The sequence below is a fragment of the Formica exsecta genome, unplaced genomic scaffold (assembly GCF_003651465.1).
Source record: "Formica exsecta isolate Colony F162 unplaced genomic scaffold, ASM365146v1 scaffold735, whole genome shotgun sequence".
Classification (NCBI taxonomy): domain Eukaryota; kingdom Metazoa; phylum Arthropoda; class Insecta; order Hymenoptera; family Formicidae; genus Formica; species Formica exsecta.
Window position 1 is genome coordinate 144770 of NW_021853501.1, and position 19948 is coordinate 164717.

Here is a 19948-nt window from a genome sequence, read left to right on the forward strand (position 1 = left end):
TTCTCAGACACGTGGTATATGCCTCGTGAGAATTATATGTATTAAATATCAATAAGTGTGAGTCTCTTTCCATAAAAGACGAAGTAAATAATAACGGTTTTTTTATTTCTTAACTTTGTTTAAACCAATCTAAATCAAACGACGAGAATAATTGATAAATGATTTATAGACTAATTGATAATTTATACGATATTAAAAAAGCTATGCGTGCCTTTTGTGTACAGATCCTTCAATTGTGTGAGATACATACAAATATATTGTAATTTCAATTTTTTTATACATGTACACGGTCGAACAATTAAGTTTCGAGACTCGCTTCGCATTTCCAAACGTTTGATCTGTTTGTGCTGCCATTTTAGAGGGTTATTCACAACTCAATACTCAATACAAGGTGCAAGTGGTGCAAGTTTTAAATTATTTGATTCAATAGTCAATGAGATACAATTACGCAAAGTCGTGTTACAAAATTTTGTTTAAAAATCGGTGTAATGGAAGGAACGCTTGACAACGCGCCAATATTAAATTCTGCGTTAAATTTGTGAAGTCTCCAATAGAAACGTTACAAATGATTCAGCAAGCCTAGTCAAAATTTGATTTACGTTTTTTTTTTATGTCATCTGTAATCTGTATCTTCGAAACGTTATTTTTATGCATAGCTAATTCTCCGTAGGTTTGTTTTCCGTCGTCCTCGATAATCTCATCTCTTTACCCATGCCCATACTTTTAGAACATTTTTTCTTCGTCCGCCTTGAAAAGAGAAATCGAAACCGGATCTAATATTAGCCCAGCAAATACACTTTTATAACTATTACGTTATAAAGATTACATAGCTTATTGTTAGTGTAATCGAATATAACAAGTAATATTACATAGGATTGTAACATATGTAATACATTCATTCCTTGTAATTTCCAATTATTGAAAAATTATTATTAATTAATTAAAAAAGATCAACCAATTCGCGTGAGTATAATGGCGCAGTAAAAAGGGACAACCCATTGATGTGTGGTTGCTAGGACGCGGAAATCCATTATTATGTACTGCTCGTACATAACCGTTGTCATTTGTAGAGCGCTCCTCCCAAAACTTCGTCGCGCGCTTAGCGACCACAAACTTTTGGGTTGTCTCCGGGCCATTCTTTTTCGCCGCGCGCTTATACTCACGCGAATTGGTCGATCTTTTTTAATTAATTTCTCAATAATTATTACGAAAATCGCAAAATGGTAAAGGACTTCTCTGTTCGGTTTACTGTGCTCTACCCGCTCACGCGAGCGTTGGCACAATCTTTACCGGACACCCTGTATACAGATGTTTTTCATTTTAACATACAATATACGTTTTCTAAAGTGCAGTTACAAATATTACTTCATATATATATATAATATGACATAAACACTTAGTAACATAATTAATTACATGTTATTTAAATGTATTGTTACGTTCCTGTATATCTATGCCGCGATGTTATCTATATAATATCAATAAATACATAAATAATAATAATAAATAAAAATATATAATAATGTAATATTATTATTATTAATAATAATAATATAATTATAAATATAATATTTTTTTAAGACTATTCATCAGAGACACAAGAACTACAATATATTACAAATTCAAACAAGTTTTTGACTGGAAACGTTTTTCTCATGATGACTCTCATGACTTTCATGAGAAAAACGTTTTCAATCAAAAACTTGCTTGAATTTGTAATATATTGTAGTTCTTGTGTCTCTGATGAAGTCTTAAAAAAATTAATAAATTTATATATTCAACACACATTAATTATTAAAATTTAACAATAATTGTCTTTAACATTAAACCCAGTGAGCAATATGTTATCAAAAGAAATTCATAAAGTACTCAAGTTTAAAAGTCGGACTTCCGAAAACACGAAAACATCAAAATGATAATATTATGATATCAATAAGTCCTCCAATGCATCGATTTTAGAGGAAAGAAAAACATCATATAATTGACATCTAAAAGAATTCCACAATCTGACTTCTTTTAAATATCAAAAAAATGTCACCGTTAAGAACCGTTCTTAAATATAATATTATTATTATTAATAATAATAACAAATATTATTTAATGTTATTCATATAACAGGTGTTTAATTTATTATATAGTGAAAATATTTATTTATGTATGTACTTTACAAAGATGGAACGACGCTCATGTGCGCATGAGTGATGTTTCCTAGTAGCCTTAGGATATCGATTAGATATAAAGATAAAATGAGATAACTTTTTAATAAGTGGGGGTAAGATAGAAAGTATAAAAAGGCATACAATCACACATCAAGAACAGTATATGGCTAATACCCTCGTATGTACAATTCTACGTGTGTACGAAAGAAAAAAGAAAAGAAAAAAGAGACAGAGAGAGAGAGAGAGAAGAGATAGAGAAGGAGAAAAAGAGACGGATAGAGAAAGGTATGTATATAAATAAATAAATAAATAATATAACTAAATGTATGTGTATATATGTAATTACGCCATACGAAAACACGAAAACATCAAAATGATAATATTATGATATCAATAAGTCCTCCAATGCATCGATTTTAGAGGAAAGAAAAACATCATATAATTGACATCTAAAAGAATTCCACAATCTGACTTCTTTTAAATATCAAAAAAATGTCACCGTTAAGAACCGTTCTATTTGTAGTATTAGATTTTTTGGAGCGAGTTTTTTAATTCATCAATTGATAAATCGCATGATGCGCAAGTACAGCAAAGTCCTGGATTTGCTACATTTGTGTATCATGCGATTGATCAATCGATGAATTAGAAAACGCCCTTTACATTTTTTTATTTAAAAAAAAATATAACTCTTAGTATACATTTTTTCATAACATTTTATTAGAACTTTGCAAAATACAACATTTGCTAAATTTTTGTATAATAAAAATAACTTTTTATAATACAATCAATTTGATAATTAAATAAAAAATTTGCCATATAATTGCACATAGATTATTATTGACAATGAAATGCTTTATTCTATTTAAAATGAAAAAAAATTTATAATATTGCATGAAAGAAAAACAAATATAAGCATATACATATATATAAATATATATATATATATTTTACTATTGCTAAAAAAATTTCAATTTTATCTTTATAAAAAAAATGTAAGTATATCTTTATGAAAAAATGTAAAGTAAACGATATAAATCGTTATTACAAAAACTAAATTTGAGTATGCGAACATGCTGCTTGACGTTAAAAAATAAAGTACGCATTTACATAAATATTTGTGAAACACAATATATTAAATTGAGCAGCCTTCAATCAAATAATAAAGGAAAATAATAATTAATATCACAATGTTGAGCAGAGCTTGTTTCAACAACTTTTTTCATTGGTTTATAGGTCATAGGAGGTTTTGGAATATCTATTTTATTTTAATATTAATATTCTTAATATATTTGTAAATCAATATGTTGAATGTTTTTAATATATTTGTATATCAATACTTACATAGCTCTTTTAGTTCATTAATTTTAGTAGATGTATCATTTTCACGGTACATTAATAATTTATTAATTTTCTTTTCAGCTATATTATCTATATAAAAAAATACATATGTAATATATAAATATTGAAAATGATACAATTGTTTGCAGTAGAAACAAAAAATTTAATGATTACCTAAATTTTCATTTTCTTTTTCCTCCTCGGAAGATGAACAGTAACGAGATGGTTTATTAATTTGTTTTTTTTGTAAAGATGCTTTATTATACATTTTTTCTTTTATAGTTGACAATGTTTCTTCATCATTCGTAGAAATATTTGTAATTTCTATTTCAAATTCTCTAGCTTTCTTGTAGGTATCTAGAAAAGATTAAATTAAATGAGCAATTTATACTTTAATATATATTAAAAATAATATATCTGAATATATATTTACCAAAAGGTCCTAATAATTTTTTATAGTTAATAACCTCCCAATCATTATTAGGTAACGAGTTCTTTCTAGACTCAAAACTAGCGTTTTTCGGTGGCCATTTAAAAGCTTTAGATATTAATATCAACCACGATGATAGTATGGTCGCAGACCATTCATCCCACAATACGACAAAGTACATTCCTTAGGAGCCTTAAAACGTTTCTGCTATGAACTTTTTACAAAATATTTAGATAGAACACGAAGTCAAAGTAATGTTAATTTAACGTCATATAGATCAAATCATGATCAAAATATGATGTAAATTAGTTCAAATTTATATATTTACTATGTATATCCTCTATTGATCAAGACTATAAAATATTATTAAAAAAATGTATGTCTAGAAGATTGTTAACATATTTAAAATGTAAAATTCTATGTTAAGCAAGACATAAAACTGGAAAAAATAAAATAAAATTATATTAATAAATATATGGAGCATAGAGATATTTAAAATGTAAAAGCTAAATAAATAAAAAAAGTAAAAAATGTTAATAATGGGATTATGTAAGAGAAATAAGTTAAACAAAATTTATTTTTAGTTAGACAAAATAAATTCTTAGTTTATTATGGATTATATGTACACATTTAAGACACAATTTGACATAATTTTATATTATTTTATACACATAAATGAATTATGGGAAAGAAACAAAAAGAATTCTTGTATGGAATACAAATTGCCTTCATATTTATTTCATCAATTGAAAAATTTTTTAATTTGGACCATTCATTTCCAACACTTATGTTAAATAACTCAGAATTGACGGGATAATGTGGAAGATTACATAGATTTATTAATATTTTTCCTTGCATAATAGATTCTTTATTATACTTATAAATATTTTTAATATGAAAAATATCATTACTTTTTAAATAACAAAAACTATCAGACTCTTTTTTTAGTGACAATTTGAATATTTTATAAAAAATGTAATCATATGCTAATCTCGTTCCATTAGATTTTTTAGAATTATAATGAGCTACTTGAGGTTTTGAAAAATATTCATGTCGAGTTTTTTTATTTTTAACACGTTCCACTATTCTATTATGTAACTGTTCGAGAGGTTTTTCTCCTTTTTTCAATTGTTTTTTAATTTCATATAAAAAATTTTCGAAAGTAAAACTACTAAATGAATCTAAATGTCCGAATTTTATTACATCATCAGATATATGAATTAAATTATGAACATTAGAAATAATAAAATCTTTTCCATACAATATTTTTGAAGTTTCAACAAAATAAACTAATAAATCCTTAGCATACTCATTATTATTAATACAATCACTTTCATGGCACAATATTCTAATAGCACAATGTAAAGAATTAAAATGCAACAAATAATTTTGAGGCAAGTAATTTTGAAGTATAACTGGTCCTACATATAATAGAAATAATCTTAATTCCGTTGCTTTCCAACGGTCTAACTCTTCTAAACTACGTGTCTTCCGTGCAAAATCATTTGGTATCCATGTAGATATATTACACAAAACTTCTGAAATTTCCTGTATAACTGTAGAATTAAATTTTATTGCTTTGATTCTTCCATGTATAAAAGTTTGAAGCATTTTTTTTACAACTCCCAAGCAAACTAAGTGCATATAATCTAATGGAAATTGGCTTACCATTCCCAAATTTATTCTCTCAAAAATTGATCTTCTAATATGATGCTCTTCATTTTCTTAATTAATAAAATTTTCATCTGTTCTCAATTTTGCATTTATTTCAGGGAAAAGCATTCGATGGTTATTATAATCACCTTCTTGCATGCACTTTGAACAACCAAAATATCCATTAAATCCTTTGACACACTTTACAAATGATCGAGCTGGAGCATCACAAATTACACATCGAATTGCAACTGTAAAGTGTTAGAAAAGATTAAATTAAATGAGCAATTTATACTTTAATATATATTAAAAATAATATATCTGAATATATATTTACCAAAAGGTCCTAATAATTTTTTATAGTTAATAACCTCCCAATCATTATTAGGTAACGAGTTCTTTCTAGACTCAAAACTAGCGTTTTTCGGTGGCCATTTAAAAGCTTTAGATATTAATATCAACCACGATGATAATGGAAATTGGCTTACCATTCCCAAATTTATTCTCTCAAAAATTGATCTTCTAATATGATGCTCTTCATTTTCTTAATTAATAAAATTTTCATCTGTTCTCAATTTTGCATTTATTTCAGGGAAAAGCATTCGATGGTTATTATAATCACCTTCTTGCATGCACTTTGAACAACCAAAATATCCATTAAATCCTTTGACACACTTTACAAATGATCGAGCTGGAGCATCACAAATTACACATCGAATTGCAACTGTAAAGTGTATTTCATTAAACTCAAATCCTTTTTCGTGTAATAAAATATAATCTTCGATAAAATCTTTTAGAAATTCATTAGGACAAGCAAGTTTATTGTATCCATGATATATTCCAATAACAAATGGTTCAAAAATTTTTGGATATATTTCTCCTAATATTGGATAAAATTGGCTTTTTGAGCTTTTTGTTAGAGGTAAGCCATCGATATTAATATTTATTTCTATGTTTTTAGATACTGTACTTAAACGTACAGTTTTTAGAATATTTATCAAAGCATTTTTTAATCCATAAGGAAAATATTTCCCAGGAGGGACTTCACGAATAACAATGTGCTTAGGAGTTTCAAGTAATGTTCTGGGATCAAGTGGAAGATCTTGTAATTCATTAATATCATCAACATTTTTCAATAACTTTAATAATGTTCCAGTAGCTCGATGAGTAATATTATATTCGCACACCCATTGTTTCAGTTGTTCTTTAAAATTTAAAGTTTTATTTAGTGCTATATTATCATCTGTTATATCATTCAATTCATCTTAAATGCAATAGCTTTTTTCACTATTATTGTCACTGTTATTGTCACTGTTATTGTTATTACTGATATCAATACTTTCATCTATATAATTTTCAGAATGCATTATTTCACATTTGACACTGTCACTTGAACACATTTGATCATCTTCTTCTACATTATCATCACTTATTTCAATATTTTGTAAAAATTTATAAGCTTTAAGAAGCCTTATATTTTTCTGACTCACGGATAACTTTCTAAAATTTTTGCAAATGACATTTTTAATTTATAAAAATAATGTAATGTATAAAATATAAAGATATTAAGAATAAAAATAAAAAATTCAAAATTAGAAAATAATAAAATTAAGTTACTTTACCTTTTGTTTATACTTTTTTGAAAAGTTTAATTTTTATTTCAATTTCGCATCCAATAAAGAACTCAAACTCGAAAATCAAACCTAATATATATAAATAATTATTTTTCTAAATATATAAGTAATTATTTTTCTGAATAAATGTTATTTATATGCATCAAAATTAAGAAAAAGTTAACTTCAACATGACACTATATACATTACCGTGCATAATATCAAACAAAATGTTAATTATTCTTACCTGATATTTAATTCTTTCTTCTTCCTTTTCTCTTCCTTTCTCTCTTTCTCTCTATCTCTCTCTCTCTCTCTCTTTCTCTCACTCTCTCTCTCTCCCTTTATCTGTCTTTGCTTTTGGTTCTTCGTCTCTTCTCTAATTTAAAAAAATTTATATAGATTAATTATATATCTTACATATATGTGTATATAAATATATATATAATATATTGTTTTATGAATATATGTTTTTAAATAATATGTTTATTACTATTATACTTTTTAAAAATTACAATAAAAAATTAATTTGTAATGTAATTATATATCTATCATCTTTATAATAGTTTTAATTTAATGACAACAATATTAATAATTTTAATAAAGATTAATATAAGAAAGATTACATTAATCGTAATTATTTAAATATATATATATCTCTCTCTCTCTCTCTCTCTCTCTCTCTCTATCTACATATAATACATAAAAATACTTTCTCTTTAGAAATGTACATTGATAAAAACTTTCTTAATATCTTTTTAGATTTACATACACATTTTATGTGTTGTTTTTTCTCTGCTAATAATAAATCAGCTTCTTTATTATTTTCAGTATATTATATACTGTACAAAAAATTAATAGAAAATTGCAATCATATAATAAAGCACCCATATAGCAAATAATTGTAGGATTATAGCTATAAATATAAATTTTTACAAATATGTAATTACAATTGTAGCTTGAATTCTTCAAAAGCTGAGTACTCACTTATTATTATATTTGGGCATTCTTATATACGGACGCTCCTGAGACAAAACATTGCGTTCCTTAGTTACGCGTATCTGGCGAATCGTCGCTAACGCACGAGCGGCGAGTGGGGGGCAATAGGCGCGAGCCACGGAATCGGGCCGAAATGTGCAACTAAATCCGAGCACTGTCTTAAATGACACGCTTGCTAGAGACTTTAGAGATATCTATGAAGAGATATCGTAAAGAGCTCTTCTGAAAGATATCTTAAAAAAGATAACTTACTGATATCATTTCTAAGAAAATTTAATTACGTCTTTAAAAAGTCCTCTTAAAGAGCTCATCCTCTCAATAATGCTCACTGGGAATACTAATGCTGGGCGTATGGCGTAATTACATATATACACATACATTTAGTTATATTATTTATTTATTTATTTATATACATACCTTTCTCTATTATATATTCTCTATTATATTTAATATTGTCCTTTCAGCGTAAAATATTGATACAAATACATCATGCTGATCAGTTTTACATTGATTGTCATAATAATATTACTATTCTGGATATACACCAGGTTAGTATAAGGAAAAATATGGTAAAATTAGGAATTAAAATAATAGTTGTTAACTTTTTTTAATTCAATTAATTAATTTTTATTTATTAGTTAAATATGTATTTAATAATTGTAGCTATATCGAATCTTATTCCGAGACCTATTAAATCTCCAATTATATTTATTAGCGCTTGCATTTATAAATATTTTTATTGCAAAATTTAGATTAAATAATTTTTATCACTTCATTTTCACATTTATATATATATTCAGTGCTTATAAAATATATATTTATACTCTATTATTACTCTCTATCGCTCAGATATAAATTAAGCTATTGGAAACAACGCGGCGTTGAATCTCTCACGACCCATCCAATCTTCGGCAATTTCAAAAATGCCGTGCTCTTTCGTACTGCACCAGGATGGCACATCGGTCAGCTGTATAAAGCAGCCCGTACAAACGCGCCCTTCATCGGCTTCTACATTTTCCACAAACCGTGCCTGTTATTGCGCGATCCGGACATTATAAAGCAATTTATGATCCGCGATTTTCATAATTTCTGCGATCGCCATTTTGCCGGTTCCAAACAAAGGGACAGTATCGGCATGAAGAATCTGTTTGGTCTGAAGAATCCGATCTGGAAATACGTGCGAACCAAGATCACGCCCACGTTAACCACAACCAAGCTAAAACAGATGTTCCCGCTGATGATGGAGATCGGAGATTCAATGATGGATTATCTCAAACATTATCCAGCAGATCACGACAGCGTGAAACTGGTGGATGCCCAAGAGCTCAGTTACAAGTATGCGACCGATTTGATCGCCTCGATTGCACTCGGTACCAAGATGGACACCTTCCACTATCCGAATGTGGAATTCTCAACTGAAGGTACTTCCTTTGAATTTAACAATATATATTATGTTAATAAAATCTAGTTAATAGAGAGCAAAAGCGGACCAAATCAAGTAAAGGTAATATTGTTTACCATGTGATACGTACTATAGAAATTGTTTTTATAAGTATAAAAAAAATTTCTATCATAACATTGTCAGTTATATGATGCTACGAAAAAAAATGGAAATTCTATTAAAAAACATTATGTTGTGGATACAAAAAAATTTATGATATATATATATAATTTATTTAAATTTATAATTTAATCTTAATGAATAAAGAAAGTAAAAAATATACACAATGTTTTAAAACTTTAAAAAACTAAACTAATTGACTTAACAAATTTTTAAAAAATTATTATTTATTTGATCCATTTTTACTTTGACATCTATGTCATCAAATGTCACCGATTGAAATTCTAATAACGATGAAAAATTCTGAACATCCATTTATTTGTAATAACTCGAGAATGGTTTTAGTTTACGAATTCTTCCACGGATTCAGGAGAATGGTCGCTCTTGTTACGGTGTTCTTCATGCCTGAACTGATAGAATTAATTGGTACGAGAATTCTTGCAAACTCCTCATTTGTAACAAAAGTCTTCTGGAACGCTATGGAAAATCGTGAAAAAACCGGGGAGAAACGAGGCGATTTTATCGACTCGCTTCTCCAGTTAAAACATGACAAGCAGAATCCTGATTATAGTAAGTAGCTTTGAATTGTGATTTATTTTATTACCACATTTTTATCTGAAAATATTCGAAGATCTTATTATAAAAAAGTCAAAACTGCATCGATGTAATCGATGTACTTTTTATATTGTTTGATAACTCTGGGATTTATAATTTTAACAATATTTTATTATTATTATTAATTTTCTATTGTAATATTTGATGTGATTTATCATCTCCACCTTTTAATATATTCTTACATGACATATCTTAATTCTTCGTATAATATTTTTATATATGATATTTATATATGATATTTATATAACGTTTATAATATTAAAGTTCATTAATAAAGTTCATTAATAATGTTCATTAATAAAGTAGTCGTGTAAATGTGATAATGAAAATAATGAGTAATAAGAAATAATATAGACTAAATATTTACCACAGAATTCGAGGGTGAAAATTTACTGTACCAGTCCGGTACTTTCTTCTCTGGCTTTGAGTCGAGTTCTACCTGCATGTCCTTCACTCTATTGGAACTGGCGAAACATTCCAAGTATCAGGAGCTGGCCAGGCAGGATATTAACCGGGCAATTGACAAGCACGGCTGGACATACGAAGCGTTCCAGGATATGAAGTATCTCGATCAGACAATAGCCGAGAGTCTAAGACTACATCCGCCCGTGTCCACAATCGACAGATACACTCGTAAAGATTACAAGGTAAACCTGAAAGCTGATTATAAAAATTTCAAAAGTCTGATTGTGATTTCGCAAGATATTTAATCCGATCCGGAATATATCATAATTTGAATAACATCGGATGAAGAGTTCTCAAAGAGTTCTTAAGCGTTCTAATATTTTTGAAGAATATGAGAAGTTTTTAAACAATATGATAATCTTTTATATAAGAAATTTGTAAGATTTTGGATATATTGAAAAATTGAACGGAAAATTATCTATAACTAAAGTAGTTTTGTTCCTTATAAAATTTACTCATAAAAATTAAATGCGTCGCCCATTAATGAGTATAATTAAATATTCATAAAAATATAAAATTCCAGATTCCTAACACCGATATCGTTATCGAGAAAGGTACGCCGATATACATCTCTTTATACGGACTTGGGGCAGATCCCAGGTTCTGGGATGAACCCGAAGTATACAATCCCGATAGATTCATCGAAAATAATCATATCACTGACGCCTACATGCCGTTCGGAATTGGTCCCAGGATGTGCATAGGTATGATAATGTAGAGTATAATTTATCCTAAAAATATATACTTTCTTGCAAAAGATCAAAAATAATATACAAAGAAATTTAAAAAATATTTTAATAATATAAAAACCAATATTTCGAAAGCCACACACATGCGCAAGCAACGTACCGTACATGTGAACTAGAGACCCTGTGTTCTAGTGTGAACGGCGTGCCACTGCGTGCTCTGGATTTCAAAGAGATAGCATTTCTTCAATATTAACGTTTTTAAGATAATCTTTCTTTCTTAAATTATAAATATTATTAAATATGTATTTCACCATAAAATAGATTAATATTTTCATATATATTTTTGTTATTTCTATATTCAACCTAAGAAGTTGGGTTATGTTTTCAAAAAATGTAAAGAGCATTTTTTAATTCACCGATTGATCAATCGCATGATGCACAAATGTAGCAAATACAGGACTTATGATGTCTTTCTTTCCTCTAATATCGACGCATTAGAGGACTTATTGATATCATAATAATTATCATTTTGATGGTGTTTTCGGAATGTTTCCGACTCTTAAACTTGAGTACTTTATGAATTTCTTTTGATAACATATTGCTCACTGGGTTGTCGCAATAGTGTGATGCACATTTTGCGCAAATAATAGAGCAAATCTTGCCGTGCACGGCATGACAGCAAATTTGTGGCTGTGAATTTTGCGTCTCGTTGTGCCAGACTATACTTTGCTCTGTTCTTTCCGTAAATGTGTTATCATATCGTGTACAATAAGGTTTGCTCTGTTCTTGTCGTAAATTTGCTATTATAGCGTGTATAACAAGATTTGCTACTAATTGACGTAAAGTTTGTGTTACACCATGAATTATATATATATATATATAATAATATTAATAATAAAAACTGAAAAAAAACCAACGAGTCATTAAAATGTTATCAAAGTTGATATTGAAACATATAAATATGTATTATTTTCTTGATAAATATAATCTGCTATCGTCATTGCGATTGATAAAAAATACATGCTCATGATTAATTATTTTAGATAAGTAAAAGCGTCACTCAATCGGACTAATTATATAACACATACAACAGATTCATTTACTAAATCGAAATATAACCAATGAAAAGATAATTCAAGATAAAGGAATAAAAAAAATTTGAACATACATGATCAATTGATTGTGTTATTTTCAAGAAAAATATATAAGCTTGGATATTTTATAATTATTTTAGTATAATGACATGTTGTTTCTTTCAAAATTTTTTTTCTTATTTTTTATGGGATTTTTTAAAGAGAAAATTAAATAAGGGACACTCAGTTGAATTTTGGTTCGATATCTTCTATCTGATAAGACACGAAAATTATTATGATTTTATAATCGTTTTAGCATTAAAATCGATCTTTTATTGATTCACAGGAATGAAAGTAGGCCAGTTGCACGCTAAAGTTGTTTTGGCGTTGCTTCTGCGCGATTACGAGATGTGGCAAACCAAAGAAAACGAGAGTTTTCTGGATCCACGATCAACTTTCACGGCTGCTGGAAACGGAATCAATTTACATTTTAGAAAGATCATAACGCGTGCATAAAGTTAAATAATCTCTCCAAAAAAGAGAGATTTATATATGTAAGATAATTTTAAATATAATTATATATATATATTGCATGATTATCTAATATATTTTATTTATAATAATATTTTATTTTAAAAATATTAATTTTAAAAAATTAAGTTAAATACGGTAAATAAATACAATTATTAAATCAATCATATAATTTTGTGATTACAAAAATGAGTTTTGGTACCACACTAAAAGGCTGCGGGAAAACGCTATTATTGAAACATTGCATAAATAACTAATCAGGATAAAGAAATCTTTAATTCTTTTTATCCTGATTGGTCTCAAACACTTCGAAGCATCTCTATATTAGCGTCTTCCCGACCGCATAAAAATGAAGGTAGGAAGCAGCGTGAACCCATCGCCCATGGCGCCGCGCCGGCCGAGACAACGGACGAGATCCCGGGATTATCGGGTCTGGGTCCAAGTCGCGGCTCATCGGCTCGGCAGTGAGCAGGGATAACGCACACAAGCGTGAACCGCGTACATGTGATGCGCAGAGCGCTACGCGCATTACTTGTGTAAAGTGTGCGTTCCACAGTTATCCGATAGTTCAGACACACTTTTTAATGTAAGTACAACAATTATTTCTTTATTTTTTTCAAATCTACTTATATTTATATACACACACAATAAGTATAGCAATTAATGATACAGTCAAATTTTTAATCCTAATTTGATAAATTCTTTGATATGTATGGCAAAATCATTTGTAAAAATGAGTAACGTTATTAGCTTTTATTAAGTTAAATTACATTTTATTTAATATAAATATAGCATATTCGAGTTTGACATAGTATTTTTTGTACGATATATTGATTGTAAATTTTTAATATTTATTCCATGATATTGATTGTTTAGAGTCACATATTTAGAAGAAATGTCGAAAGACATATGTTTTTTGACAAAGCGGAGAAAAAATCAACTAATGCGTTCAAGAATAAATTATTACAAGAATTCTATAAAATGTGTGTGTGATAGCGTAAATCAATCTACATTAATTTCATGTCCAAAGGAGAAATCAAATAATGAAAAATCAACTCATGTATTTTCGGAATATGTTTTCCTCGAATCTCCACCGAATACAGAAGAGAATTATTGTTATCGAGAAAATCCATTGCTTAATGCTGAACAGCATACTATTTCTTCAAATTCAAGTTTTTCAGAAAATGAAAATGACTTTAATTATGATGATAAAAATAGTACTTCACAAAATTTAAGTAGTAAATTACGATCGTGGATTATTGAAGAACAAATACCTCATAAATCTGGTAATGCCTTATTAAAAATACTTCGTGATTATGGTCATAATTCGCTACCTAAGGACATTCGAACGTTAATGCAGACACAGAGGAAAGCTTCGCAACAGATTGAAAAAATGGATAATAGTTCTTATGTACATTTCAGACTTTTTAACGGCTTGCAACGTTCAATGGAAAGATATTTTAAAGAATGTCCAGATTATATTAAATTATTAATTAATTGTGATGGAATGTCGTTATCAAAAAGTTCTGGTAGCCAGTTCTGGCCTATTTTAGTATCAATATATGTATACGGATATTCGTACAGAACCTTTTCCCGTTGGTGTATATCATGGCTTGTCGAAGCCAAAAAATGCAAATACTTATTTAAGTTATTTCATAAATGAGATGATAGAGATTCATAGAAATGGCGTTTTGTATAATGGTAAGATATGTAAAGTATCGATTGCAGGCATTGTTTGTGATGCTCCTGCAAGAGCTTTTATAACATATACAAAAAGCCATTTTAGTTATTTTAGTTGTCATAAATGCACTCAAGAAGAAGAATACGTCAATTCTGTCATTTTTCCGGAATTAAAATTTACATTGAGGACTAATGAATCATTTCGTACCAAAGAACAAGAAGAACATCATACAGGTGTATCTTTTTTAGAAAAATTAGGAATTGATATGGTCAATCAAATTGCATTAGATTATATGCACCTTGTTTGTTTAGGAATAATGAAACGACTTCTCTTATTCTGGATAAAAGGTTCAAAGAATATTCGTTTAAATACGGAACACCAAAAATATATATGTAATACATTATCAGTAGTAAGATCTTCAATTCCATCAGAATTTGCACGATTACCACGAAGTTTAAGTGAACTAGACAGATGGAAAGCAACTGAATTTCGTTTATTTTTATTATATATAGGACCTGTTATTTTAAAATCAACAATGTCTAACGAATATTATACTCATTTTCTTACGCTTAGTATTGCTATAAGGATTTTGTGTGATTCTCAGTTATGTATAAAAATGAATAATTATGCGCATAATTTGTTAGTTTATTTTGTAGATAATTATAAAAATCTGTACGGCCGAGAATACATGTCATATAATGTTCACAATTTATTACATTTAGCAAATAATGTTAAAACTTTTGGCTCTTTAGATAAATTTAGTTGTTTTCAATTTGAAAATTATTTACGAAATATAAGGAGAAAATTTCAAAAATCAGGAAAACCTCTGGAACAATTAATTAATAGAAAAAGTGAAGAAAATCAACTTTCGATTATAAAAGAGTCTATAAAATTATATCCACGTGTTCATTATTCGAAATCAGGAAAAATTAATTTTATAGAATTAAAAGAATGTTTTATTTAAAAAAAAAATCTGAACAATTGTTGTTTATTGAAAGATAATTCTATTTTTATTGTAAAAGAAATTATTCTTTCAAAGAAGATATTATATATTGTTGGTGATCAATGTACTAAAATTGAACCATTATTTCTACGACCTTGTAATTCATTAAATTTGCAGATTTCTGTAATAGATGAACATTTTAAAAATATTACTGTTCCAATTTCTGAAATAAAAAAAAAATGTTTAAAATTAACATATTTTGGATGTGAAAAACCTGTAATTGTACCATTAATTCATCACAATTAAATAACTAAACAACAATAAAATAATTATTATCTATAACAGATAAATTTGTGTACTTATTTATTTATTCTTAATTATAATAATTTTAATGCAAACAAAGTCAATATGCTTTTTCTTATAAATATTAAGTTCTGCTATTTATTATTCTATTATACATAAACACAAAACGTTACTATTTAAATGCGAATAATTTATATTTGTCTATTTTAGATTTTTTACTAAAATTATTATTTCGGTGAATTTAAAGATCTTTAACTATTAAATATATTTTATATTTAGGATAAAAAACATATATTTAATGTTTACGATAAAAAAATTAATTTAATCTCTTATATTATTATAGTTTAATTTCTTTACATAACAATATATAAATTTTATTATTAATAATATAATTACAAAAAGAAAAAGTCAAAATTATTAACTTGTATAATATAATTTTTGTTATTTTAATTATCAAAGTTTATTATATATGTTAATTTTTTTATTTTAGAACATGGCTTATGCGGTATAGTTTATTTTATTGATGATGATCTTACATCAGAGATTCCAACAAACTGGTTACATAAAGATGGAAATAAGTACATGTGTTGGTGGCCGCCACCAAATACAAAGAATACAAAATCACTTATAATGAAACGTGCAGAACCTAATATAAAAACTTGGATGCTACTTCAAATAAGCGTAGAAAAATATTGCGGTAAGAATATTTTATATATAAATATATTTTTTAATATACATATAATATTCGCATTTATTTGTTTTAGAAACATTTGAAAAGGCACGTAAAATCGCAGAAGATGAGAATTATACCTCCGCAGAGGATTTACAGTTGGGAAAAGGATATCGAAAGAAAATTCCTCCAAGTCGCTATATCAGTCCTGACGATACTGATTCATTGTCAGATGATGAAAGAAATAACGATAATAATAATAAGAAAAAAGCAATCAACTCTGTTAATGTACAATCTATACAAGGAAGCTATAAGAGAAAGTCTAACAAAGATTTACATGTGGATACTATTAATACTCAAGAAAATAATAATAATGTAGCAATTGAAAGCCACATTACAAATAAATTACCAGAGTGGCCATCTTCTATAATTAACTCAAAAAATGAGAATACTTGCCTTGTGCCTACAGATGGAATAATTATTTTTGAAAATAGTGAGTATTTATTACGTATAAGTAAAAAAGGCACATATAATAAAACACATGTAAAACAATTCTATATTTTTTCCAGCACTTACTGATGAAACTTGCACTAATCGTAAGCATGATAATATATCTGAGCATCAACCTTTACCCCATACATCAACCTTTCAATGCAGAAGAAAATCAGTCTGAAGTTTATAATCCATTTTATGACAACAGTCATAATAATAAAGAGCTGACCAAGTGTGTTCGAGACATTAGAGGTTTTCATATTACATAGTATTTTTATATTTTATATTATATAGTAATTTATATTATTTATGTAAAAGTTGTAAAGAAATACAATTTAAATCACAATACTTCATTTACAGCAAATACAGAAACATTAATAAGAATGTGTGCGTCATTCGAATTGCAAATAAAAGACATATTGCAGCATATTAATAAACTTACGCCAAACATGCGATTCAATGTTTCAACAGAGCGTGTAAAAAATATGTTGCCATTAAAATCCATTGACGAAATTAAAACAATAGAAGTATTATTACAAGAAGAATCCCTTTTAAAGGAATATGTAAGTAAAAAAATTAAATATATTATTTTATAATATTTTTACCTCATTTATTAATTTCAGAGAACATTTATTCTAAAAATTGGTGGCCATTCACCAAGAGAGACAATACGGAATGTATTATCACGCATATTTTCAAATGAATGCTCTATTAAATGTTCATGGAAAGGACGTCGACAAAATTTCGGCGTGGCAAAACTGACTCATTGGTATTATGAAAGGTAGCATCTTTATTGTCAATATTTATTACACGCGTGTTTATTAAATATGTACATTAAATTATATATTTTTTTACAGAAATAATTTGAGAGCAACATACATTAACAGAAAGAGAAATAGATGATTTTGTAGCGGAATGATTCCGTTTTGGCAAACAAAGGTTTCATAGAGAAATCAACAATTTGGAAGGCTAAAATCAACTATAAGATTTTTTACCAAAGAAGATTTTTTCAAAGAGAAGCTTGAAAAAAGAATCGCAAAAAACATTTTTTTGTATGCTTTAAACTAATAGATTATATCATTATAGTATATAAGTATAAATATACATAGTGTATATATATTAACTACATAAAGTATATAACATATATATAATTAATTATAGTTATATAAATATTATACAGTTACTTTACAGTTATATAACAAGAATTGATGCTCATATATAACCACAATAGAACATGTTATATTACATGTTACATATATAAGTGGGGAATAGTAACGTACCAGTAACGTATAAATAACTTTCATGCAATATTATCTGTTATAAAAATTTATATTGCAGTTATATAACATTGATATAACTGTGTTTGCTGGGAAGATTCTCCCACCCCGGATTACGATCTTTCCGCTATACTTTCTTGAATCCTATGAATTTTCACGATTTTATGCGACTTTTAGCAAATATAATCTATGAGAATGCGATCCATGTGTATATCATTATTTGTTATTATTATGTGTATATCAAAATATTTGTTATTATTAATTGTTGATTATTAAGAGGGACTATCGTCACGCACACTTGTATATGTATGATACACTCGATATGATTTTATGTTACTTCTTTTCTTATATTTTTACTCTCTTTTATTACTCATAAAAAACAAACTGATTCGATGATTGCCATAAGAACTACAGGAATATATAGAAAAATAAATAGAGAAATTAAAATATTGAAACGGTTCGATTACTACAGAGTATATCCTTTTCTACGTGCACCTTGGCCTCCACTCCTCAACACTCGGTCTAGATATACTATGTCTATGGGGCCAGGCCTGGTTTAAACTGTTTCCCCTTTTCTTCGGACATCCCTACTCTTTTACGATTGATTTCTTCAACGATTCCTATATCTCAATTGTAAGTCTACCACGAGAATAGATGGCCTACTAATCTCACTGTGTATGTTACTAATTATTAATTATAAAAGAAAAATCAAGAATCCGCTAAGAACAATCTTCAAGAAAAGATCACGCACGATTCTTATGAGAAAAACATTTTTAATTAATTTGTTTGAATTTGTGATATGTTGTAGTTCTTGTGTCTCTAATCAAAACAGGAAACTTATATGGCCAGTTCACGTATGTACAGAAAGTGTCGGAATCCCTTAATATTTCAAAAAATGCGCATTTTCGAAAAAGATATTCACTTTTTGTACACCCGTTCAGAAACTGGCCATAAAAGTTTTCTGTTAACTTAACTTAAGACTTTTGATCAGAGACACAAGAACTACAACCCAGATAGCACAGGACATTTTATGGACGTTGATTTTATGTCCATTTTATATCCGCACGTCCATCGTATCTCCGATTTGAGACATCCATTAGTGGCCAATATTTGAACGTCCATTGGACGTCTAGTCTTGGACGTCAAAGTTTCACGCGATTTTTCTTTTTATGTTTTTCAATTCCCAGTCAGTGTTGTTAGATGGATGAAGTTTTTCGTGCATGCGATGATGTTTACAGTCACGCGTATATGTGATGGGCATCTCACAGGATCTCGCAGAAGACAAGTTAAGTACAGATACATAATATAAATAAATTAATTAATATAATTTATGCACATCATTATTTTATTATTTCTTTTTCATTGCTTTATGCGGACTTTGTTTCATCGGAATTGCCTTCAGATGATCGTTGCTTATTGAAAACTCCCAGAAAAATAAATGTACAAGATATAAAAC

General features: G+C 27.8%; 3 protein-coding genes across 8 annotated transcripts; 1 reads left to right on the forward strand and 2 right to left on the reverse strand.

Moving 5' to 3' along the window:
- The first annotated feature begins 2098 nt into the window (after positions 1-2098).
- LOC115243822 (cytochrome P450 6k1-like) lies at positions 2099-17996 on the forward strand. Of its 6 annotated transcripts, none has more exons than XR_003885268.1 (13): positions 2099-2444; positions 8657-8740; positions 9042-9613; positions 10099-10323; positions 10741-11015; positions 11357-11537; positions 12942-13149; positions 13482-13712; positions 16544-16750; positions 16818-17216; positions 17293-17467; positions 17576-17778; positions 17839-17996. XR_003885268.1 is itself a non-coding variant. In XM_029821073.1 (7 exons), the coding sequence occupies exons 2-7, from the start codon at positions 8682-8684 to the stop codon at positions 13109-13111; spliced, it is 1482 nt and encodes a 493-aa protein (XP_029676933.1). In that variant the 5' UTR covers positions 2100-2444; positions 8657-8681; the 3' UTR covers positions 13112-15441. The 6 variants fall into 6 exon arrangements, 1 of the variants encoding a protein (XP_029676933.1); XR_003885269.1 differs by lacking the exon at positions 2099-2444 and adding exons at positions 6184-6306; positions 6378-6502 and having other exon boundaries at positions 12942-13712; XR_003885267.1 differs by having other exon boundaries at positions 2100-2444; positions 12942-13712.
- On the reverse strand, positions 3308-4398 carry LOC115243825. The gene is made up of 4 exons (XM_029821077.1): positions 3931-4398; positions 3672-3854; positions 3501-3587; positions 3308-3414 (listed from the first exon to the last, which is right to left on the reverse strand). Exons 1-4 carry the CDS (start codon positions 4106-4108, stop codon positions 3308-3310), a joined length of 555 nt encoding a protein of 184 aa, XP_029676937.1. The 5' UTR covers positions 4109-4398.
- On the reverse strand, positions 4522-6183 carry LOC115243823. Its single transcript, XM_029821074.1, has 2 exons — positions 6059-6183; positions 4522-5585 (listed from the first exon to the last, which is right to left on the reverse strand). The coding sequence occupies exons 1-2, from the start codon at positions 6069-6071 to the stop codon at positions 4591-4593; spliced, it is 1008 nt and encodes a 335-aa protein (XP_029676934.1). The 5' UTR covers positions 6072-6183; the 3' UTR covers positions 4522-4590.
- Positions 17997-19948: the final 1952 nt, after the last annotated feature.

Coding starts and splice junctions, on each gene's coding strand:
- LOC115243825 (XM_029821077.1), bottom strand. CDS start 4,108: ATGTACTTTGTCGTATTGTGGGATGAATGGTCTGCGACCATACTATCA. Junction 3,855..3,930: donor AAAATTATTAGGACCTTTTG/GTAAATATATAT, acceptor AATCTTTTCTAG/ATACCTACAAGAAAGCTAGA. Junction 3,415..3,500: donor TAATGAACTAAAAGAGCTAT/GTAAGTATTGAT, acceptor AAAATAAAATAG/ATATTCCAAAACCTCCTATG.
- LOC115243822 (XM_029821073.1), top strand. CDS start 8,682: ATGCTGATCAGTTTTACATTGATTGTCATAATAATATTACTATTCTGG. Junction 8,741..9,041: donor CTATTCTGGATATACACCAG/GTTAGTATAAGG, acceptor TCTATCGCTCAG/ATATAAATTAAGCTATTGGA. Junction 11,538..12,941: donor TGGTCCCAGGATGTGCATAG/GTATGATAATGT, acceptor ATTGATTCACAG/GAATGAAAGTAGGCCAGTTG.